This window comes from Protobothrops mucrosquamatus, unplaced genomic scaffold (assembly GCF_001527695.2).
Source record: "Protobothrops mucrosquamatus isolate PMUCROS unplaced genomic scaffold, P.Mucros_1.0 scaffold28, whole genome shotgun sequence".
In the NCBI taxonomy this organism is placed as follows: domain Eukaryota; kingdom Metazoa; phylum Chordata; class Lepidosauria; order Squamata; family Viperidae; genus Protobothrops; species Protobothrops mucrosquamatus.
In genome coordinates, this window is record NW_015386413.1 from 3,295,524 (window position 1) to 3,319,918 (window position 24,395).

The 24,395-nt window shown below is 44.2% G+C and overlaps 1 protein-coding gene across 1 annotated transcript in view; it reads left to right on the plus strand.

The window, feature by feature from the left end:
• Positions 1 to 24,395, plus strand: part of FGFRL1 (fibroblast growth factor receptor like 1) — an 89,421-nt gene that overhangs the window by 63,328 nt on the left and 1,698 nt on the right. Inside the window, exons 3-5 of the mRNA XM_015811066.1 lie at positions 10,238 to 10,318; positions 18,748 to 19,032; positions 22,089 to 22,442. Coding sequence (XP_015666552.1) covers positions 10,238 to 10,318; positions 18,748 to 19,032; positions 22,089 to 22,442 — 720 coding nt within the window. The remainder of the gene's footprint in view (positions 1 to 10,237; positions 10,319 to 18,747; positions 19,033 to 22,088; positions 22,443 to 24,395) is intronic.

A 24,395-nucleotide genomic window follows, 5' to 3' on the forward strand; every position in this document is an offset into this window, starting at 1 on the left:
ATTAATCATGAAAAAGAATGGCATTATTGGGATTTTTAAAAAAAAGTAAATCATAATGCTGCTTCATTTGAACTTTCGTGCTTGGAAAGATTCTGCTTGGACTTTTGTGTAAGTAAATCATGGAATTTTTGCTCCCAGAAAGTGTTCCCATCACTGGAAGTTTTTAAGAAGAGACTTGGACAGCCCCTTGTTGGAAATGGTCTAGGGTGCCCTGCTTGAGCAGGGGGTTGGACTAGATGACCTCCGAGGTCCCTTCCCCCTATGATTCTATATTCTAAATCTCAGATTGGACATGTACTTTCTGTATGAAATCTATCCACCCTAGATAAAGAAACTTATATCACGTTTAGATGCCATATTGCCAATGCAAACTCTTTCCCTTTTCTTTCTTTCTTTCTTTCTTTCTTTCTTTCTTTCTTTCTTTCTTTCTTTCTTTCTTTCTTTCTTTCTTTCTTTCTTTCTTTCCTTCCTTCCTTCCTTCTTTCCTTCCTTCCTCCCTCCCTCCTTCCTTCCTTCCTTTCTTTTTTTTCTTTCTCTCTCTTTCTCTTTCCTTCCATCTTCTTCCCTCCTTCCCTAGCTCTCTCTCTCCCTTCCTTCTTTCTTTCTTTTTCTTTCTTTCCTTTCTTTCTTTCTTTCTATCTATCTATCTATCTATCTATCTATCTATCTATCTATCTATCTATCTATCTATCTATCTCTCCCTTCCTTCTTTCCTTCCTCCCTCCCTCCCTCTCTTCTTCCTTCCTTCCTTCCTTCCTTCCTTCCTTCCTCCCTCCCCCCTCTCTCTCTTTCTTTCTTTCTTTCTCTTTCCTTCCATCTCGAAGGGAGGGAGGGAGGGAGGGAGGGAGGGAAGAAAGAAAGAAAGAAAGAAAGAAAGAAAAAAGAAAGAAAGAAAGAAAGAAAGAAAGTCTCTCTTTCTTTCTCTTTCCTTCCATCTCCTTCCTTTCCTCCCTCTCTCTCTCCCTTCCTTCCTTCCTTCCTTCCTTCCTTCCTTTCTTTCTTTCTTTCTTTCTTTCTTTCTTTCTATCTCTCCCTTCCTTCTTTCCTTCCTCCCTCCCTCTCTTCTTCCTTCTTCCTTCCTTCCTTCCTTCCTCCCTCCCTCCCCCCTCTCTTTCTTTCTTTCTTTCTCTTTCCTTCCATCTCCCTCCCTCCCTCCCTCCCTCCCTTCTTTCTTTCTTTCTTTCTTTCTTTCTTTCTCTCGTAATTGGGCCACATTTTAAAGCGCCATACATGGAAACGACTTCTCCATTTTCTCAGCGGTGGTATCTCCTTTGCACGTCCAAGCTCTCGCACGCTACATTTGAGTTCCCCCCAAAGACCACTTTCTGAAATCCTGGAGAATAGCTTTCAATCCGTGTCTGTCTGGAGTTTTCCACCCAGTGCTGTCACACACCAGTTAACTTAATGGCCCATCTTGCTTGATATGCACCCCGGTCTCTGCCCTGTCTCATTTTTTTTTTAAAACAAATTACTTTAATAATAAAAAATTAACAGGAATCCAGCATGCATGAACGCCAGCTCCTGAGGCATTCTCAGAAAAGAAACAAAATGGTTGACTCTTTCTCTGTGTTTTATTTGGAAAGGTGAGGATTGCCAATGTTCAAAAATGACAGAAAGTAGAATTATAAGGGTTCTAAGCTTGAGGGATGATTGAGGGGTTCCATAAAGGGGTATCAAGGAATATCTTCATGACCTTTGCAGACAGATAAATGTTTTTCGATTGGTTAGTTCCCTCCTGATAGATGTTTTTGTGAATCAGGAAGTCTACCTAGCCCAGGGGTAGGCAACCTTGGCTCTTTTATGACTCATGGACTTCAACTCCCAGAATTCCTGAGCCAGCCATGCTGAGGGGAAAGGGAGAGGTTTCCAAGCTGAGGCATGCTGGCTGAGGAATTCTGGGAGTTGAAGTCCATGAGTCATGAAGGGGCCATAGTTTCCCCATGCTGGCTCAGGAATTCTGGGAGTTGAAGTCCACCAGTCATAAAAGAGCCAAGGTGGCCTACCCCTGACCCAGGGTGACCATTGTTTCCCCTCATGCTGTGCTCTTAATAATGTCCAAATGTGTCCCTTGGCTTAATCATGGTATGGACTCTTCAGGTTGATCACAGTGACTAGAAGTTTTTCGACTCACTTTCTTTGATTAGTCAAGATGGACTCAAGATGGACTTCACCGTTTTAAGCTCATCTATCTTGGCTAATAAACAGTGAGCGAAGCATCGTATCTGCCCTGTTTCCAAAGCAACGACAGAATAACAGAGTCAGGAGGGACCTTGGAGGTCTTCTAGTGCAACCCCCTGCTCAAGCAGAAGACCCTAGACACGGGGTAGGCAACCTTGGCTCTTTTATGACTTGTGGACTTCAACTCCCAGAATTCCTGAGCCAGCCACGCTGAGGGGAAAGGGAGAGGTTTCCAAGCTGAGCCATGCTGGCTGAGGAATTCTGGGAGTTGAAGTCCACCAGTCATGAGGGGGGCCATAGTTCCCCCATGCTGGCTGAGGAAAAGACCCTCAACTTCAGGTGCTCAGTACTCCCCCGGTATCAAGGGGGTACGACCGACTCCTTAAGACCCTCAACTTCAGGTGGTCAGTACTCCCTCGGTATCAAGGGGGTACGACCGACTCCTTAAGACCCTCAACTTCAGGTGCTCACATGAGGGGGCCTTAGTTCCCCCATGCTGGCTCAGGAATTCTGGGAGTTGAAGTCCACCAGTCATGAGGGGGCCATAGTTCCCCCATGCTGGCTGAGGAATTCTGGGAGTTGAAGTCCACGAGTCATGAGGGGGCCTTAGTTCCCCCATGCTGGCTGGGGAATTCTGGGAATTGAAGTCCACACCTCTTCAAGTTGCCATTGTTGAGAAACGCCCATTTACAATTTGTTCTTTCTCCATCTTTATGAAATGGGCCCTTAAATGAAATTCCAAGATTTTCTAGTGAAAGAATGCATCCTTTTCTTGGTCCTTCTGTGCCTTAAAAGGGATAAACACCGCCGCCATCTTGCAATTTTTGTACTCCCAAGATAACCAAATACCCAAGCTTGATTTAAATTCACCTTTTTTTGACTTGTTAGCCTTTAGTTTGCTTTCTTTTCCGTTCATCATTGACTTAACAATCATGCATGAATTGGCAGTTACCTGTTTTTTTGTTTTTTAAATATCCCTTTGAAATTCAGCACACTCTTAGAATAGCTAGCTAATCAGTATCCTAAGCACAGGCAATTATTTGTTTTGTTCAATCTGTCAAAAGAAAAGGATCCAACTGGGTGCCAAAAACTGGTTTGTACCTTTTCTTGTCTTATTCCGAATGGCTTTAGAAAAAAGCAAGAATGAGAAAGCAATTAGCTCGGTTAACTTTTTTTTTTTTACTTGAATGCTGTTTTTTCCCCTCACCTTAGAAGAATAGAATAGAATAATAACTTTATTGTCACATTGAATATACACTAATCAACATACGTTAAAATGAAATTTCATTGTATTCAGCTCTCAAAAGGGTCACCCCATAAATATGACAAAAATAAATAAATAAATAAATACAGAATTATGCCTTGGATATATAGGTCAAGTTATACCTCCCTTCCAACACAGGGGAGGTTTTTGTGTCTGTGAATCTTCTGAAATAAGCTATTGATCCAGGTTTTTTTTTTCCAAAAATGACAGCTGTATAAACGGACGTGCCTGTTTTCTTTGGGTGGGCAAACGTTAAAACAAGTTCAGGTTTTCAAAAACATGTGCAATATTACAGCTCTAAGGTTCTCCACGAAGCTATGGAAGAAGATGTAGATCAGTGTTTCTCAACCTTGACCATTTTAAGGCATGTGGACTTCAACTCCCAGAATTACACAGCCAGCAATGCTGGCTGTGGAATTCTGGGAGTTGAAGTCCACATGCCTTAAAATGGTCAAGGTTGAGAAACACTGATGTAGATTCTCTTAGTGGTTTTGTCTCCCAAGGATTTTGAAATCATGGCTTAATGTATGTCTAACAGTTGACTGCCTGTAAACAATTTCACTCTGGCTTGGAGTTTGGCTTTGCTTTGAAGTTTGATCACAGGTCTTGAACAAAACAGAGCAGAATAACAGAGTTGGAAGGGACCTTGGAGGTCTTCTACTCCAACCCCCTGCTCAAGCAGGACATCCTGTACCACACACCAGACAAATGGTTGTCCAGTCCCTTCTTAAAGAACCTCCAGTGTTGGAGCACCCACAACTTCTGGAGGCAAGTCGTTCCACTGGTTAATTGTTCTCACGGTCAGGAAATTCCTCCTTATTTCTTAGTTGGTTCTCTCTTTAATGATCTTCCACCTGTTACTTTTGGTCCTGCCCTCAAATGTTTTGGAGAATAGGTGGACCCCCTCTTCTTTGTTGCAGCTCCTTGGATACTGGGAGGCTACTATCATGTCCCCCCTCATCCTTCTCTTCATTAAACTAGCCATACCCAATTCCAGGAACCATTCCTTATATGTTTTAGCCTCAAGTCCCCTGATCATCTTTGTTGCTCTTCTCTGCACCCTTTCTAGAGTCTCAATATCTTTTTTACATCGTGGTGACCAAAACTGGATGCAGTATTCCAAGTGTGGCCTTACCAAGGCCTTGTAAAGTGGTATTAACATTTCATGTGATCTTGATTCTGCCCCTCTATTAATGCAGCCTAGGATTACATTAGCTTTTTTGGCAGCTGCAGCACACGGCTGGCTCCTATTTAAGTGATTGTCCACACTCTGATAGTGCTGTTGCTTCTCTCTTTTGTCCCTCCATGAAATGCTCATTGTAGTTTTTCAAGCCTGAACAGATACATCACTTTCTCTGCTATCTCATCTTCTGTCCAGCCTTTTATTCTCATTTGTTCATTCGTTCATTCATTCATTCATTCATTCTTGTCCCTTGTCCTTCCAAAGAGATCTGCTTTGAAGTATAATCATGATGTGTGGACTTGGTTGAAGATCCCTTCATTCCCCATTCAGCCTCCTCCATCGGCTTTGAAGTGTGCTCACCTCTTGGGACTGTTTCTGTTCAAAGGTCTCCTGGTTTATTTATGCAAAGTTGTTTCATCTGTGGAACCAATGGAACTTTCAAGGCCCCGACATCAAATGCATAATGACTTAGGGCCACGATAAGCCTCAATGCTCCACAAAAGAAAAACCACACGGTGGACCGCAGAAAAACACCGCGGTTATATTCTTAGCTACGTAAATAAACTGGACTATTGTCTAGAGCCCCAATTGGAATCTGCCACGGGCTTAAGTCGCTGAAGTTGCTGAAGTGCGACAAGCTCAGAAAGTCAAACGCACATTCTTTCTGAAGCAGACTCAAAAGTAGTGAGTATGGTGAGTATGTTCATTTAGATTGACTTGAGACTACTGGATATTTTACGCCAACGTGGAATTTGTTTGGAATAGGACCGTCGGTGAGGACGGGATTGTTAGGGTTTTAACTCTGCTTTTTGAGGAGCGTCTACGTGGATCTCCAGGGCAATGTTTCAAGGTTTCCTTCCAAGGTTCTTCTCCCTAAACTAGACCAGGGGTCCTCAACTGTGGCAACTTTAAGACTTGTGGACTTCAACTTGAAGTTGAAGTTGAAGTCCACAAGTCCACAAGTCTTAAAGTTGCCATGGTTGAGGATCCCTGGACTAGACTACTCTTGACCTCCATTGGGATGAACGAAGCCATTCCTAAAACATGACATTTAATATGGGAAAAAAGGGGAGAGTTCACCCCAAAGTCAAGGACGACTTGTATATTTACTGCAGGATCCCAATTTGGGTCGGTCCCCGGGACCAAAGATTGAGTCTTCCGGGCTTTCGGACTGCTGGAACCCTTTGCTCGGAGAACCTCTCTCTCACCAGAATGTCCATGGAGACTCTCCATCATCGCAAGTCTTGGCTGTCCCAGCTCAGAGCTGAAGAAGCTTCTTGGATGAGAAGCGAAACATCTTCGGGGACAAACGAAGCCCCAGTAGCCTTTTGAAAAAGTATTTGGGGGATTCTCACCGGAATGTTTATATTTACTGCCGCATAGGAAGATCCAGAGGAGAGCATGAAGAAGGAATGACCTAATCTTTCTGTCTCTCTCTTTTTTTAAAAAATAAATAAATAAAAATTCAGCCCCCGCTCTTCATATTTTTTCCGGGAGTGGAACTTTCCCCAATGCAGTTGGAAGAGCTGGCCGGCTAACGAGCAGAGACGCATCTTCAAAGGATCCGGCGCATGTTTGCCGCACGTCGCTTCACATGAAAGGCTTGGCAAGCACTCAAGTATGGCCGAGAATGCCAATTAGGTGGTGTGCATGAGTGGAGTTTCAGGCACGGGGAAGGGGGTGGGGGTTGGGAAAGAGATGGGCGGTGGGCTGTGCCTTGGTGGACGCGCGGTAACTTGAGACCCCCAGACAAAGGAAGGGAGGCCCGTCTCAGAAGGAGACCCTCCTGCGGCAGGATTAAGGTCCTGATTGACAAAAGGAACGCCGAGAGCATTTAGCGTCGGTTCGCTAGCAAAGAACACGTCGAACCACGTCAGGGCCTGGCTTTTTAAATTCATAAGCGTCCTTCCCCCGTGTTTTTACACTGTGCAACCTTGCGCTGCGAACTCGCTGCGGGGAACGCATTGGAAACATGTCCTGCGTGGGAAGCTGAAATGTGATGCTCCGGAGGCCTTCCAGGATCTTTTGTCAGTTACTCCTAAGATATAAGTGTCATCCTATGTTTATTCGAAGATCCACATTAATAGTAGTTGCTGCTTTTGGAAGTGGTCAGCCCCAAGTGGCTTTCAGAAACACACAACTTCTTTTATCCTTGCAAGTAAGTCAAGAGGCAAGCTAGGCCAAAGGACATCTCCTTCGGCTTTGTGAATGGTTCAATCAATCAATCAGTCTATCAATCAATCAATCAGAATAGAGCTGGAAGGGACCTTGGAGGTCTTCTAGTCCAACCCCCTGCTCAAGCAGGAGACCCTACACAATTTCAGACAACTTCTTAAAAAACCTCCAGGGATGGAGCACTCACAATTTCTGGAGGCAGGTGGTTCCACTGGTTAATTGTTCTCCCTGTTAAGAAGTTTTTTCTTAATTCCAGGTTGGTTCTCTCCTTGATTGCTTTCCATCCGTTGCTTCTTGTCCTGCCTTCAGGTGCTTTGGAGAATAGGTTAATAATAATAATAATAATAATAAAGTTGGAAGGGACCTTGGAGGTCATCGAGTCCAACCCCCTGCCCAGGCAGGAACCCTACACCATTTCAGACAAACGGCTGTCCAGTCTCTTCTTAAAAACTTCCAGTGTTGGAGCATTCACCACTTCTGGAGGCAGGTTGTTCCCCCATCTTTGTGGCAGCCTCTCAAATACCAGAAGATTGCTATTATGTCCCCCTAGTCCAGGAGTAGGCAACTTTAGCTCTTTTGTGACTGGTGGACTTCAACTCCCAGAATTCCTGAGCCAGCCATGCTGCGGGGAAAGGGAGAGGTTTCCAAGCTGAGCCATGCTGGCTCAGGAATTCTGGGAGTTGAAGTCCACCAGTCATAAAAGAGCCATGGTTGTCTATCCTTGCCCTAGTCCTTAAACCCTGCAACAGTTCTTCATATGTTTCAGTCTCCAGGCCTTTAACCATCTTGGTTGCTCTTCTCTGCACTTTTTCTAAAGTCTCAACATCTTTTTTGTAATGGGGTAACCAAAACTGAAAACCACAGTATTGTTTTGAGAGTCTGATTTGTGAGATTGGAAGCCAGATTTTGAATCCCAAGCTGTTTGGGCTTTTTCTACAAGATGATCTCTTACATCCATCCATGATCTTGGTTGGTCTTAGGTTGCCGTTTTGATCACTAAACCTTAGATAGGCACAATTCCTGGATGTCAGAATGATCAGAATAAAATAAATAGCTGTTTCCATGATAGGGAATATGGCTTTAATATTCATTGATTGTACGTGAATTATCTCACGTAGAATCCATATGAGAAGAGATCCCAAACAGAGGCCTGTAATGTCTGTAAAAAGGGGCCTTAGAGACATAACAGAGATTAAGAGGAAATTCTCAATGCAGTCAAGAATGTTAAAGTTCCCAGCAGATAAAACAAGCTTGTGCATGGACACTTGTGTGTATTTTTTTTTACAAATGTGGAATGTGTTACTTTTTGCTGTTGGACTAGGAACCAGCTGAGTCCACAAAGATACACTATAAGAGAAGAATCCAGATGTTATATGTGTCTCTCTCAGCAGCCCTAGAGTTACGATCAGTTGTAGACAGGTGGATGGCTGGACAGATGGATGGATGGATGAATAGATATAGATAGATGAGAGAGAGAGATGGGAGGGAGGGGAGAGAGAGAGAGAGAGAGAGAGAGAGAGCTAGGGAGATACATATAGATAGATGATAAGATAAATAGATAGACAGACAGACAGACAGACAGACAAACACAGACAGACAGACAGACAGACAGACATAGATAGATAGATAGATATAGATATAGATATAGATATAGATATAGATATAGATATAGATATAGATATAGATATAGATATAGATATAGATATAGATATAGATATAGATAGATAGATAGATAGATAGATAGATAGATAGATAGAGATAAATAGATAGATAGATAGATAGATAGATAGATAGATAGATAGATAGATAGATAGAGATAGATAGATAGAGATAGAGATAGAGATAGAGATAGAGATAGAGATAGAGATAGATAGATAGATAGATAGAGATAGATAGATAGATAGATAGATATAGAGATAGATAGATAGATAGATAGATAGATATAGATAGATAGATAGATATAGATAGAGAGATAGAGATAGAGATAGAGATAGAGATAGATAGATAGATAGATAGATAGATAGATATAGAGATAGAGATAGATAGATAGATAGATAGATAGATAGATAGATAGATAGATAGATAGATAGATAGATAGATAGATAGATAGATAGATAGATAGATAGATATAGATATAGGTAGATAAGGTAGGTAGGTAGGTAGGTAGAGCAAGTAGCTCTTGGAAACTCTGAGGAGCCAAAGGTGGGCTTGAGAGAATCTGAATGTGGACCTCTTTTTTTATAACCCAACCTTGTAACTGCCTGGTGTTTCACTTGTACGCCTCTCGTTAAGTGACATTACTAATTACTAAATTGCTTCTTTTCCCTTCCTTGCTCTGCTGTGGGGGTTCCGTTTTGACCCCTCCCTGACCTAAATAAGCCAACGTCTTCAAAGTGAGGCAACAGTTAAACAACTTTTCCAATTCTTGATTTCTTTCGAAGCGGCAAGCTGTGACTGATTCCCAGAAGTTCCTATTACCTTTTCTGCTGCAATTTTGATTTATGCCCTCATTTGCAAGGAACGTCACCCAGTTCCATCTTCTCCCAGGGAACGTGAGCCATAAACATAAACAAAAGGTCTTCAGTTTACTATTAATGGTAGCATTAATTACGCTCCCATCATGGTAGAAGCCAGTGGAAAAAGTTTTCTTTTAAAAAAGCACCAGGAAATAAACGGCACAGGCAGGGAACACATTAACTCTGTTGGAATGGAATAAAATATGTTCTTACTATTGACTCAAACACTACTATGTTTTAAAAATTAATGTATTTTTCTTCTTTCCCTTTTTCCTTCCTTCCTTCCTTCCTTCCTTCCTTCCTTCCTTCCTTCCTTCCTTCCTTCCTTCCTTCTTTTCTCTTCCATCCATCCACCATCTTCCTTCCTTCCTCATCTATTCATCCATCCATCCATCCACTATCTCCCTCCCTCCCTCATCCATCCACCCACTGTATTCCTTCCTTTCTCATCTATTCATCTGTCCGTCCATCCATCATCCATCAACCCTTCCTTCCTTCCTTCCTTCCTTCCTTTCTCTTTCTTTCTTTCTTTCTTTCTTTCTTTCTTTCTTTCTTTCTTTCTTTCTTCCTTCCTTTTCCTTCCTTCCTTCTCCCTCCTTTCCTACTCTCTTTCCTTCCTTCCTTCTTTCCTTCCTTCCTTTTCTCTTCCATCCACCCACCATCTTCCTTCCTTCCTCATCTATTCATCCATCCATCCATATCTCCCTCCCTCCCTCATCCATCCACCCACTGTATTCCTTCCTTTCTCATCTATTCATCTGTCCACCCATCCATCCTTCCTTCCTTCCTTCCTTCCTTCCTTTTCCTTCCTTCCTTCCTTCTCCCTCCTTTCCTACTCTCTTTCCTTCCTTCCTTCCTTCCTCCCTCCCTCCCTCCCTTCCTTCCTTCCTTCCTTCCTTCCTTCCTTTTTTTTTTTTTCAGATGATGCCAGCTCAGGAAGGGAGAGTTCGGGACCTGAAAATCCTAACAGTGGATCAGAAGATCAGTTGGGGAAGCTATGGGGTAAGCCTGGATAAAATCCCCTTCTATCCCTTCTGCCACCCTTCATGGTGAAAGAACATTCTCCACTGGGATTTCAGTTCTGCCAAAGGCAGGACTCACCAACCCCGGGCTTCAGTTCAGCTTGCCTATCGCCTCCTTGGAGATGGCTTCCCAAGTCTTTCCACCTGGGGTGCTCTCCCAAAGGAGGAGAAAAGCGAGGTGAATTTTTTGCATCCTTGGCTGGTTGTGTGACGGCGAGATTGGGTGCTAAGAATGCCACATGTAGTTTTTGGCACACCGGTAGTGCCGTATTTCACATGTTCGAGGCAGAAGAACAGCATTCTTAAGAGAGCTCCATCTTTCTGTGTGTCAGAGTTGACTGTCTTTTTGTGGCCTTGCAACACCAGCGTGCCTCTCTTCCCGTGAGGAGGCCAGCTCAATAAACTTGAACTTGAACAAACTCCTAACCCTAACTGGAAACCTGCAAAGGAATCCAGGCCGTTCCCTTAAACCGGAAGGCTGTCTGAACTTCCCCCTTGAGAAGCCACAACACAAACAGACCTTCCTTGAGTTTCTTTTGTTGTGTGCATTCCTTGTGTGTGTTCAAGCCAACCTGGATAGCAGAAGTTCAGGTTAAGCTGTGGGCCTCAGGGAACCGAGAATATGGTGGACAGTTTGCTAGACCGATTGGTAATAAAGTTGTTGTTAGTTGCGAAGTCGTGTCCGACCCATCGCGACCCCATGGACCACGTTCCTCCAGGCCTTCCTGTCCTCTACCATCTTCTGGAGTCCATTGAAGCTCAGGCCTCCTGCTTCGGTGACTCCCTCCAGCCACCTCCTTCTCTGTCGTCCCTTTCTTCTATTATTGCCCTCCTTCTTTCCCAGCATCAGGCTCTTCTCCAGGGAGTCCTTCCTTCTCATTAGGTGGCCAAAGGACTTGAGTTTCCACTTCAGGATCTGGCCTTCTAAAGAGCAGTCGGGGTTGATCTCCTCTAGGACCGACCGGTTTGATGGCCTTGCAGTCCAGGGGACTCGCAGGAGTCTTCTCCAGCACCAGAGTTCAAAGGCCTCCATTCTTTGGCCCTCAGCCTTCCTTATGGTCCAACTTTCACAGCCATACGTTGCAACTGGGAAAACCACGGCCTTGACTCTATGCACTTTTGCAATAAAGTAGAACACCCAACTTGTTTCCTTGTTCGGAGAAGTAAAAATGAGACAAGTGCCATCTTTTCCTTCCCAGCGTGGGTTTCCTTTCTGTTCTCTGAATGAGTCCTTTCATGCAGGACCTGAATGGCTCATGATCGGGTCCACGTGGCCTGCTTTGTTGATGGGCTGCATCCTTTTTTATAGCCTCGCCTTCCAGGTTTCTCCTGAGGTTAACCTTCTAAAAGGAACCGAGCTGTAGTTACATCATGTCTCTTGTAGCTACTCAAGCACTTTAGCGGTCTACGGTAGGTCTTTTCTTCTTGTGAACTAATTAAGCCAGTCATCTATGACTCTGCTCACTAATCAGAGATTGTGGATCCCATCAGGCTAGGATGGGGGATTGATTTATGTACCTCCTGCCTCTGATTCCTTCAGGCATCCACTGACCAATTTTTTTCTTTCATTCTGCGTAACTGGGGGATGTCAGTCTTAAGAGTTCATTCTATAATTTTAAACAACAGGGTTGTGTTTGAATCGGGGGCAAAGAAGCTGGTATTTGGGCCATCTCTTAGGGGACTTCCCAAAAAAGTATGCAACTAAAGGAGGATTTTTGACTGAGAAGTAATCCAACCTGGATTTTTTTAAAAATACCTATTTCTTTTCAAGGAAGGAAGGAAGGAAGGAAGGAAGGAAGGAAGGAAGGAAGGAAGGAAGGAAGGAAGGAAGGAAGGAAGGAAGGAAGAGGGAGAAAGAAAGGATGAGAGAGGAAGAAAAGAAGAAAGAAAGGAAGGAAGGAAGAGGGAGGAAGAAAGGATGAGAGAGAGGAAGAAAGGAAGGAAGGAAGGAAGGAAGAGGGAGGAAGTTTCCTATTCTCTCTCCTTCTTTCCTTCCTTCCTTCCTTCCTTCCTTCTTTCCTTCCTTCCTTCCTTCCTTCCTTCCTTCCTTCCTTCCTTTCTTTCTTTCTTTCTTTCTTTCTTCTCCCTCCTTTCCTACTCTCTCTCCTTCTTTTCTTCCCTTCCTCCTTCCTTCCTTCCTTCCTTCCTTTCTTCTTCCTCCTTCTTTCCTACTCCTTCCTTCCTTCCTTCCTTCCTTCCTCTTTCCTTCCTTCCTTCTCCCTCCCTCCTTCCTTCCTTCCCTCCCTCCCTCCCCCCTCCTCCTCTCTCTCTTTTTCTGTCTTTCTCTTTCTGTATCTTTCCCTCTCCCCCTCAATCTCCCTCCCTCCCTGTCCTCTCTCCCTCCCTCCCTCCTCTCCTGTAACTTTCTTTTTCCTCCTTTCTTGCCTTCTTCTTCTCTCTCTCTCTCTCTCTCTCTCTCTCTCTCTCTCTTTTGAAAGAGAGACATTTCACAACTGTTTAACTGGAGATCTGGTTTCAGCGTATCACACCAAAGAAGGGAGAGCACTTAACCCATTTCAAAGGGAGAAAGAAAGGAGAGGAGGCAGCCACAGAGATATAGTCTTACCTCCTGGTTTTTAAAAGTCTCTCTGTGTGTGTATGTGTGTGTGTGTGTGAGAGAGAGAGACAATGACTAAACTAAAGGCCTGAGACAGGAATGAAGAGAGAGGGGCAGTTCAGAGGGCCCCGTTTGAAGGCTGATTGTTCTCCTAGGAGCAGGAAAAGTTGGTCTTCTGTTCTCTTACGGAGCAAAAGGAAACCTGAGAATTCTTATATCCATTCAGAAGCAGGAGTTGGCTTGCCTGCCTTCCAGCCTACCAGGAGATCTGTGCGGGGGCAGCGTAGATGGACGATTAACTTAATTCACTCTCACAGGACCCTGGCATAGCAAACGGGGGGTTTTTCTTTTTTTTTTTTTTTTCCCAAAATTTTTTTTTATTATTTTCAACATAAGAAAAAAAGCAATCACAAGTACATCACAATTGGAAAACCCCCTCCCCACCCCCCACCCGGACTTCCCAAACCTAATCCCAGGATACTATTCATCTAAAAGTAACCTTATATTAATATCCCTAACTCCACAAAATATAATTCTACATAAGTAGGTGAAATATATGTATATATATAAAAAGAAAAAAAATTTTTTTTATCTAAAAACCTAACCTATATTCCACCATTCTATGCTTATTTTGAATATAAACAATCCATCACTGGCTTTCAAGAAGCTCTGCTGTGGACGCTTCTCCTGCCTGTATCGGTAGAGGAGTAACAGAATAACAGAGTTGGAAGGGACCTTGGAGGTCTTCTAGTCCAACCCCCTGCTCAGGCAGGAGAACCTAGACCATTTCAGACAAATAATGGTCCAGTCTCATGTTAAAAACCTCCAGTATTGCAGCAACTTCTGAAGGCAAATTGTTCCACTGGTTAATTATTTCTCACTGTCAGGAAGTTTCTCCTTAGTTCTTGATTGGATTCTCTCCTTGATGAGTTTCCATCCGTTGCTTCTTGTCCTGCCTTCAGGTGCTTGGGAGAATAGCTTGACTCCCTCTTCTTTGTGGCAGCCCCTGAGATACTGGAACGCTGCTATCCTGTCCCCCCTCGTCCTTCTCTTCATTAAACTAGACATACCCAATTCCAGCAACCGTTCTTTATATGTTTTAGCCTCCAGTCCCCTAATCATCTTTGTTGCTCTTCTCTGCACTCTTTCCAGAGTCTCAACCTCTTTTTTACATCGTGGTGACCAAAACTGGATGTAATATTCCAAATGTGGCCTTACCAAGGCATTATAAAGTGGTGCTAACACTTCATGTGATCTTGATGGAGAATATTTGTAGCTTAAGGTTGAGCTGTGGGGGTCCTTGATGCTCTCTGGAGCTTGGTGAGTTTTATTGGAGACATTTCCTTACCCAACTAGGCAACATCAACAGTACTAGAAGGAAGTGGGTTTGTTCTCTTTTTATACACTAGTGGCTTGCTTTGTCAGTCTGTTAAAGGAGAATCAGCCTCACTGCCTTCTAGCACTGATGATGTTACCTAGTTGGGTAATGAAACATCTGTAAGAAAGCAACAAAGCTCCAGAAAGCCCCCAGGACTTCTGAATCCTCCTGTCTCCCCCATCCTTTGTAAACCATCAATCCTAAAATTTCAGTCTTGTAATAAGATGGTAGTTTGAATTCGCAACTTATTTGTCCCAAATAAGGTGCTTTTTCAAGAGGCAACTTGTTTTTCTTTGAAGACATTTTGCTTCTCATCCAAGAAGCTTCCTCAGCTCTGAGTAGATGGTGGGGAATGGAAGGATTTATTAATCCCATATTATTCATATAAATCCTTCCATTCCCCCACCATGCAGTCAGAGCTGAAGAAGCTTCTTGGATGAGAAGCGAAACGTCTTCAAGGAAAAACAAAGAAAGTCCAGTTGCCTCTTGGAAAAAAGCACCTTTGGGACAACCAGGACCTGGTGGACTTCAACTCCCAGAATTCCTCAGCCAGCATGGGGAAACTTTGGCCCCTTCATGACTCGTGGACTTCAACTCCCAGAATTCCTGAGCCAGCATGGCTCAGCTTGGAAACCTCTCCCTTTCCCCTCAGCATGGCTGGCTCAGGAATTCTGGGAGTTGAAGTCCACCAGTCATAAAAAGAGCCAAGGTTGCCTACCCTTGGTTTAGACAATTGGCAACTTATTTAATATGGATTGGATTTTTACGGTTATTTTTGCGACCTTCCAACAGGCAAAACCAATGGGGAAGCCAGATTAACAGCCGTGCTGCTAACCAAACAACTGAAGTGATTTGCGTAACAGTTGTGGCAAGGGAGGTCGTAAAATGGGGCAAAATTCACTTTGCGACTGTCTTCGCTGAGCAGCAGAAATTGTGCGTGCAATTGTGGCAGGGGTGGGATTTAGCCAGTTCCCACCACTTCAGCAGAACCGGTAGCTAATTTTTTGGTTGCCAACAGGCCCAGAACGGACTTCCGGAAGCAGCATCCACACAGAGAACCGGTTGTTCACCTATTTCAGGGGTAGGCAAGCTTGGCTCTTTTATGACTCGTGGACTTCAACTCCCAGAATTCCTGAGCCAGCACGGGGGAACTCTGACCCCCTTCATGACTGGTGGACTTCAACTCCCAGAATTCCTGAGCCAGCATGGGGGAACTATGGCCCCCTTCATGACTGGTGGACTTCAACTCCCAGAATTCCTGAGCCAGCATGGCTCAGCTTGGAAACCTCTCCCTTTCCCCTCAGCATGGCTGGCTCAGGAATTCTGGGAGTTGAAGTCCACCAGTCATGAAGGGGCCAAAGTTTTCCCCATGCTGGCTCAGGAATTCTGGGAGTTGAATTCCACGAGTCATAAAAGAGCCAAGCTTGCCTAGCCCTGCCCTATCTGAATCCCACTATTGGGATTGTGGTCCTATTTACTGTGGGTCAATAGTGGCCTGCAGGGGTCCCACGAAGAGGCAACTTGACGGATGCCGGACGGACCATCTTGGAGGGCAGCGTTTCTGCTGCCTCCCCTCTCGAGACCATCGGGGAAAGACACCCCCCCCCTTGCATTTGCACACCCATCTTTCCCGACAGAGCTAGGATGTCACACTTGTCCCTCCAGCTGTCCGCTCGGTCCTTCATTAGGTTACACATGAAAGCCTCGGAGCGAAGCCCTTCGGCGCAAAGGAAGACGAAGAGACTGAAATCAAATATCCCGAGGTGGCCGAGACCCAGAAGGCTGAGATTGGGTGGAGATGGAGGCATTTGTTCTTGCTTGCTTGGGCTCAAAGCATTTTTCGGGGGCAGAAGGAGACGTGGAGCTGGGCTCCCCCTTGCATGCATCTAAAGTATGAAGTTGGGGGGGGGGGTTGAGAAGGGAGGGGAACGGGGTGAACCAGGAGCAAAAGACTCTGCTTTGATACTGACTCACACAGCAAGAGGTGCGTGTGTCAAATCCATCAGAATAGAGCTGGAAGGGACCTTGGAGGTCTTCTAGCCCAACCCCCTGCTCAAGCAGGAGACCCTGACCCATTTCAGACAGGGAGCTGTCCAGTCTCTTCTTAAAAACCTCCAGTGATGGAGTGCCCTCGACTTCTGAAGTGTCTGTGGAGGTTCTCAGTCCTCCAGGTCATGATTGGTCCCAAAGATGCTTTTTCACGAGGCAACTGGACTTCCTTGTTTTTCTTAGAAGATGTTTCGCTTCTCCTCCAAGAGGCTTCCTCAGCTCATCAAAGAAGCTTCTTCTTCAGAGCTGACTTTCTCATAATTTGCTCCTATTATTCCTAAAAAATAATAATTCTGGCTTGAAATCTATTTGTTTTTTAGTCATTTTCTCCAACCATAAGTGTATTTTAACCCAAATTCTTTTTGCTGTAGGGCATGTCCACCAGATATGATAATAAGTACCTGGTTTTTGTTTGCATTTCCAACAGTTGTTTGAAGTATTTTTAAACATTTTTGCTAATCTGCTAGTTTTCTTTTTGAGATCGGAGAAAGGGCCTCAAAGATAGTTCTGCATCTCTGGTCCTCCAAATTCTAGACCTGGGGTAGGCCACCTTGGCTCTTTTATGACTCGTGGACTTCAACTCCCAGAATTCCTAAGCCAGCCACGCTGAGGGGAAAGGGAGAGGTTTCCAAGCTGAGCCAAGCTGGCTCATGAATTCTGGGAGTTGAAGTCCACCAGTCATAAAAGAGCCAAGGTTGCCTACCCCTGATCTAGACCCTCCATTAATTCCATCTTTTTTCCATTCAGGCGATTTTCTCTTCTCTGGGCCCTGACAGCTGTCAGACAGCAGTGCTGAGATGAAACTGCTTCTCCTTCAGCCTGATGAAAAGGGTTATCTGCATATAGTTGACACCTTAACTCCAGCCTATCAAACCATCTTTCTTCAGGGCGCCCCTCCCAACCTCACAATCTGAGATAATCCTCCGTCATCACAATCCGTGGTGCCAATTGGGGAAAAATAGATTCCACAAGTGCCCCGGTCAGATAATGTAGCCTGCCCTGCTGAAAGGCGATGATAGGTTGAGCCAATCTGGCGTAAATGGATTTCCTTGGTTTCCGTCAAGATAACCCAGGCCACCTCAACCCGATAATCAGATTAGAAATCTGACAGAACAAGATTGGACAGGTTGCTTGGACCCCTAGTAAGGTGTTCACTCCAACTGATGAGGACGAGTTGAAAGTGGTAGAACATTGCTCCAACACGGGCTTATCTTCGGCCTTCTGCATTGAAGAGAAGTTATACTTTGCCTCCAGAATAAAAAGAGTATATAATAGAATAACAGAGTTGGAAGGGACCTTGGAGGTCCTCTAGTCCAACCTTCTGCTCAAGTAGGAGACTCTTACAGAACCATAGAAGAAACAGAGTTAGAAGGGACCTTGGAGGTCTTCTAGTCCAACCCCATGTTCAAGCAGGAGACCTTATACTCTTTCAGACAAATACCTGTCCAGTCTCTTCTTTAAAGCATTCACAACTTCTGGAGGCAAGTTGTTCCACTGGTTAATTGTTCTCACTGTCAGGAAATTCCTCCTTAGTTCCAGGTTGCTTCTCTCCTTGATCAGTTTCCATCCATTAGATCCGATCCTCTTGAAAAAGAACATTTAGGATCTACTACATTTCATTTGCTCCCCCACCGTCCTTTAGAGAGAAGTACATGATGGCTATAAGTCCCTTCTGCAAAGATAAAATCTTGCCTAATTTCATATATAACAGGCTGGAATCTTCTGAAAATGTTCCGTAAACGCAGGCAGGCTCAACTACTTGGGAGGAGAGCATCCCTCCCCTCTCCACAAGGCACACCTGGAGACTGAGACTTAAGGAAACGCTGTGGGGAGAGGCATTTGTCAGGAACAAACTCTGATTCCTTGGAGTTTTGTGTGTGTTGTTGCTGATTTCTTGTTCTGTGACTTCTGCTTGGAAACCCAGGAACTCTGACCATTGGACTGGCTGACAACGTTGCTTGGGTGTTCAAAGATCTCGGACTGTATTGTGGCTTCCCTTTTCAAACTGCTCAGGCAAGCGTGTCTTCACACAGACTGGTTAGGTTTATGCTGTATGTGTCATTCCTTGTTATCTCCGTGGCCTTGAGTAAATTCCTCTCCCAATCAGACTGTATGTGAAACTACTTGCAGCCAGAGATGGCTGAAGGTGTGTGTGTCTTTCTTTGTTTGGAGGCTTGCTAGAAAAGTGGGAGCATTTGGGGAAAATTTGGAGCAATTAAAGGGCGGTTTGGATTGCCAGCTGACTGCATTGCCTCTGTGCTGTGCCCTGGGTCATCACAGCACCTTTGGGTCTTTGCTATGAGTTTAATGAACTTTTTCCTCAAGGATTCTTTTTCCGATAAGAGAATAGCAGAGCTGGAAGGGATCTTGGAAATCTTCTAGTCCAATCTCCGAAGCTTTGCTTATGTTTTGCTTCTCTTTACAGCTCGGCCGAGATTCACTCAGCCTGCGAAGATGAGGCAACGTGTGATCGCCCGGCCGGTGGGCAGTTCGATCCGACTCAAATGTGTGGCCAGTGGCAACCCCCGGCCGGACATCAGCTGGCTAAAGGACAACAAGCCTCTGACCTCGCAGGAGATTGGCGAGAACAAAAGGAAGCGGTGGACCCTCAATCTGAAGAACCTGAAGCCGGAGGACAGCGGAAAATACACCTGCCGTGTCTTCAACAGGATGGGCGAAATCAACGCCACCTACAAAGTAGAAGTGATCCGTAAGTATTGACTGACAGCTGAGCGTGACGAGTTGTCGCTCAACAAGTTGGCAAAGCCTCTGGTCCTGAGCACGTTAGTCCAGCATCAAGACTCTCATCCCGGGGAAGAGAAGCTGCTTCTGAGGAAACAAGATGAGGGATTCAGACGTCATCCTGAACCCAATGATTTCAAACTTAGTCTACATCTGATTGGATACTGGATTCTTCAAGCTGTGAAAAAGTGGGCAAGCTTTATGGGGATGTAACTGTACGGGGCCACCATATAACATAGATATCAAAAGCTTCGCTTTTTGGTCAGGCAGGCCTGTAGACCAGGGGTCTTCAAACTTGGCCCTTTTATGACTTATGGACCTTCAACTCCCAGAATTCCTCAGCGTGCCTGACTGAGGAATTCTGGGAATTGAAGTCCACAAGTCATAAAAGGGGCAGGTTTGAAGACCCCTGCTATAGACGGAGGATTAACAATTGGTAAGACTTAAAACCGTGACAGAGCCCAAAATTTCAGAAGGTCTTAGAATAGAATAACAGACTTGGAAGGGACCTTGGAGGTCATCTAGTCCAAACCTTTGCTCAGGCAGGAAATCCTATACCATTTCAGCCAAATGGCTGTCCAGTCTCTTCTTGAAAACTTTCAGTGTTGGAGCATCCACAGCTTCTGGAGGCAGGTTGTTCCACTGGTTAATTCAAGAGTGACAGTCCTTCAAAGAGGAATCAAGATCCAACGAAGAGAGGAACTACTCAAAGGTAGGCAACGAAGAACAGGACGGAAGTCCGCGAAACCTCTTATCGAACTGAGGGAGAAGAAATACCGTTGGGGACTCTATAACCTTGTGACGATAGTACAGGGGGGAGCAGGAAGAGAAGTAATTTGATCTGTATGGGTATTCCAGCAACCGTTCCTTATATCTTTTAGCCTCCAGTCCCCTAATCGTCTTTGTTGCTCTTCTCTGCACTCTTTCTAGAGTCTCAGCATCTTTTTTACATCGTGGTGACCAACACTGGATGCAGTATTCCAAGTGTGGCCTTACCAAGGCCTTGTAAAGTGGTATTAACACTTCACGTGATCTTGATTCCATCCCTCTGTTAATGCAGACTTAGCACTGTGTTAGCTTTTTGGTCACAAAAGGGGATCACGTAATCTAGGGACACTAGATGAAATACGAGTCAGTTGCCAAGCGGCCAAATTTTGATCACGTGACCACGGAGAGGCTGCAACAGCCATAAGTGTGAAAAATGGTTGTAAGTCTCTTTTTTTTTCAGTAACGTTTTGTCCTTAAAACGAATGCGGTAAGTGTGCTCAAAAGCCGACGTCTCCAATCCGAGGACTTGAAGCCGCCCATCAACGATAACATTTTCAGTTACATAAAAATGTGAATGAGAAGCACATGTGGAGGAAGGATCCCTCTTGTGCGCCGATGATACAAGACTGTCCCACATCTGGGACTGATAAAGGCGCAGCTGTGCGGAGTAGTGAAAAACATGTGTTTACATTAAAACCAGGAGCAGAAACAGGGAAATGAATCAAATCTCAGCTCCGTGTAGGATATGTAGCGTGTAGCATTTCCCCCCCCCCCTCATGGACGCCAGGCGGGTGTCGGTCACAGCTACGCTCTTCCCATTTATCTTGTGTTCGCTTGGAGATAAAGAAGGATAGAGCATCTTTCTGTTAACCTTTACAGCAGGGGCATAAATTGCCAGATTTTTGCTATTAAAGAGATTTGAAGGGTGATTACCCTTTCGTGTATCCTAAGGTTAGAGAAGAGATTTATCGTCCGATGTTCTGGCTGTTTTGACTGAGCCGTTGGGCTTTTGTCTGGCTCGTCTGCCTGTGAAAATGTAGCTTTTCCCAGAGTTGATCCTCTCCATTTCCAAGATCGTTTTGGTGTAGTTGGCAGGCTGCATCTTACGATCCGCGTTCTTCTTCGCTGGAACTGCTCTGCAGTTCTCCTTCAATTGTTGGAACTTGTCTGGCTTTTATTTCAAAAATCAGGAGAATGACGGTCCCTGCAGGAGCTGTGCTACCAGATATATATGGGAAGCAGAACCATTTTTGCCAGCAAAATAAAAGCCCAGCTTGTATTTGCCATCAGTCTTGCTTGCAAAGTAGGAATCAGTGGGATTGATAGATTTTTTTTATTAAGAAACATAAGCTTTGTGAACTATAATTCTTTTCATTAAATGCACGGGGCAGGGGAGAAGGAAGGCAGGTTGTTTAGGCAGGTGCAGGATAAGAGTTATGCTATGTGTTGAAAAAAAAACAATTGAGTGATACTAGCTTCTAATTTAGAAAGGGTTGAGTTAATTCAATTAATTAATTGACGCTACGGAAGATTAACACACCTTGTGGATTCTTTTGGAACTTAGCTTCTGGATGCCTTTGGTTTCTTTAGCATTTAGAGAAGGAGTGGATGCTGGCAGTGAGAACAATTAACCAGTGGAACAGCTTTCCCCCAGGGTGCTCCATCACTGGAGGTTTTTAAGAAGAGACTGGACAGTCATTTGGCATAGGAGTAGAGTAGAGTAGAGTAGAGTAGAGTAGAACAGGGTACGGTAGGGTAGGGTAGGGTAGGGTAGAAAATAGAATAGAATAGAATAGAATAACAGACTCAGAAGGGACCTTGGAGGTCATCTAGTCCAACTCTCTACTCAGGCAGGAAACCCTATACCATTTCGGACAAATGGCTGTCCAGTCTCTTCTTAAAAACCTCCAGTGTTGGAGCATTCACCGCTTCTGGAGGCAGGTTGTTCCACTGGTTAATTGTTCTAACTGTCAGGAAGTTTCTCCTTAGTTCTAGGTTGCTTCTCTCCTTGGTTAGTTTCCATCCGTTGCTTCTTGTCCTGCCTTCAGGTGCCTTGGAGAATAGCTTGACTCCCTCTTCTTTATGGCAGCCCCTGAGATACTGGAAGACGGCTATCATGTCCCCCCTCGTCCTTCTCTTCATTAAACCAGATATACCCAATTCCAGCAACTGTTCTTTATTATTCTGTACTCTGTATCACATGCATGACTTAGACAACTCTTAATCAAGAGAAAACTTGTCTGTATTGATTTCCAGAGAGGACACGATCCAAACCCATCCTTACTGGGACACACCCGGTGAACACAACTGTGGACTATGGAGGAACAACCTCATTCCAGTGTAAGGTGAGGAGTGACGTTAAACCGGTGATCCAGTGGTTGAAGAGAGTGGAATACGGCACAGAGAGCAGATACAATTCCACCATTGATGTCGGCGGGCAGAAGTTTGTGGTGCTTCCCACCGGTGATGTTTGGTCTCGTCCCGATGGCTCCTACCTGAACAAACTCATGATCACGCGTGCCAAGGAAGAAGATGCTGGCATGTACATTTGCCTAGGGGCAAACACGATGGGGTACAGCTTCCGAAGTGCGTTTCTTACCGTGTTACCAGGTGAGATGTTTGTTTCAACCATTGGGTCTTCCTTCAATTTTATTTATTTTGTTAATTTTGCTTTCTTAAGCTTAGGGCTATTGCTTTTGCAGCTGAATTTTGAGCTCTGAGCATATATCAGACAATCACCTGTCTGAGATGGTATAGGTTCTCCTGCTTGAGCAGGGGGCTGGACTAGAAGATCTCCAAGGTCCCTTCCAGCTCTATTCTATTCTATTCTATTCTATTCCATTCCATCCCATCCCATCCCATCCCATCCCATCTCTATTCTATTCTATTCTATTCTATTCTATTCTATTCTATTCTATTCTATTCTATTCTATTCCATCCCATCCCATCCCATCCCATCTCTATTCTATTCTATTCTATTCTATTCTATTCTATTCTATTCTATTCTATTCTATTCTATTCTATTCTATTCTATTCCATTCCATCCCATCCCATCCCATCTCTATTCTATTCTATTCTATTCTATTCTATTCTATTCTATTCTATTCTATTCCATCCCATCCCATCCCATCCCATCTCTATTCTATTCTATTCTATTCTATTCTATTCTATTCTATTCTATTCTATTCTATTCTATTCTATTTCTTAATTCTATTCTATTCTATTCTATTCTATTCTAATATCTATTCTATTCTATTCTATTCTATTCTATTTCTTAATTCTATTCTATTCTATTCTATTCTATTCTAATATCTATTCTATTCTATTCTATTCTATTCTATTCTATTTTATTCTATTCTATCGCCTGTATCCAATCAACTTCACTCAAGTCAACATTGGCTAACATTTCCACTGGCTTATATTGAGAACAGCTAAACGGACCTAATTTTCAGCTGCCACAATTATCCTGGAAAATGCTTCTTAACCAAACCTTGGCCTGGGAAATGAATAAATGGATATTTATTCATCTCCTGTAGAACAGGAATTGGAAACTCATCAACGTTTGAGATGAGCAGATCAAGCTAAATCTGGTCCATGTCCCATCTACTTGCTTAGAAAGAAAATTACGTATGGATTCCTGTGCCCAGCTGCTAAAGAGTTTTGCATGGAACTTTTTACAATTTATGCTCAAATAGCCATCTTGAAAGGAAGGCCCTTTCTGTATTTGAAAGACACGCTTTTTATCCTTTATTTCAAGTTGAAATTTGCAGAGTTTGTAATTTAGTTGTCTTTGGGTGTCAATCCCCCCTTTATTAGCACCAAAGATTTACACCTGGTTGGCTTTTTATCCTAGCAGATCTGATCCAAGATGCGTCCCACAAGCTTGGCACATGAAAACAAAAGCATTGCTTTTATTCAAAACCTGGAAAAAGCAATGTTTTGGAGTGGAAATTAACGTTGTTGTCTACATACAACTGTTTAACCTTCTACCCCAGGGGTGTCAAACTGCCGGCCTGCGGGCCGGATGCATCATAGCGGAACCGCGCCCACCCCATTGCCGGCAATGGCAAAAAAATCGTGATATGTCACAACACGTCACATGACGTTGCGAGTTTGACACCCCTGTTCTACCCAGACCCCAAAGTAAGTCATTTTAGCAATGGATTATCAGGAGTCCTTGATGCTCTCTGAGCTTGGTGGTTTTTCTGGCGGATGTTTCATTAACCAAACTAGATGACATCATCAGGACACACACACACACACACACACACACACACCATTTCAACCCTGAACTCTATTATCAGTTACAATGACCACCAGGGGGCACCACATGACCAGTTTAATCCTTACTGGGACTCCTCAGAGGTGGTAGCCATTATTCTGTGGAGTTCAAACCAGAACACTAGACATTGAACGAGTCAACCTTGGCGCCGTATTTTATATTTTGAGAAACTAACGAGATATTGGAATACAGTCGTCTAAGTCAGTGATGGTGAACCTATGGCACGCGTGCCAGGGGCGGCACTCAGAGCCCTCTCTGTGGGCACACCTGCCACCGCCAGC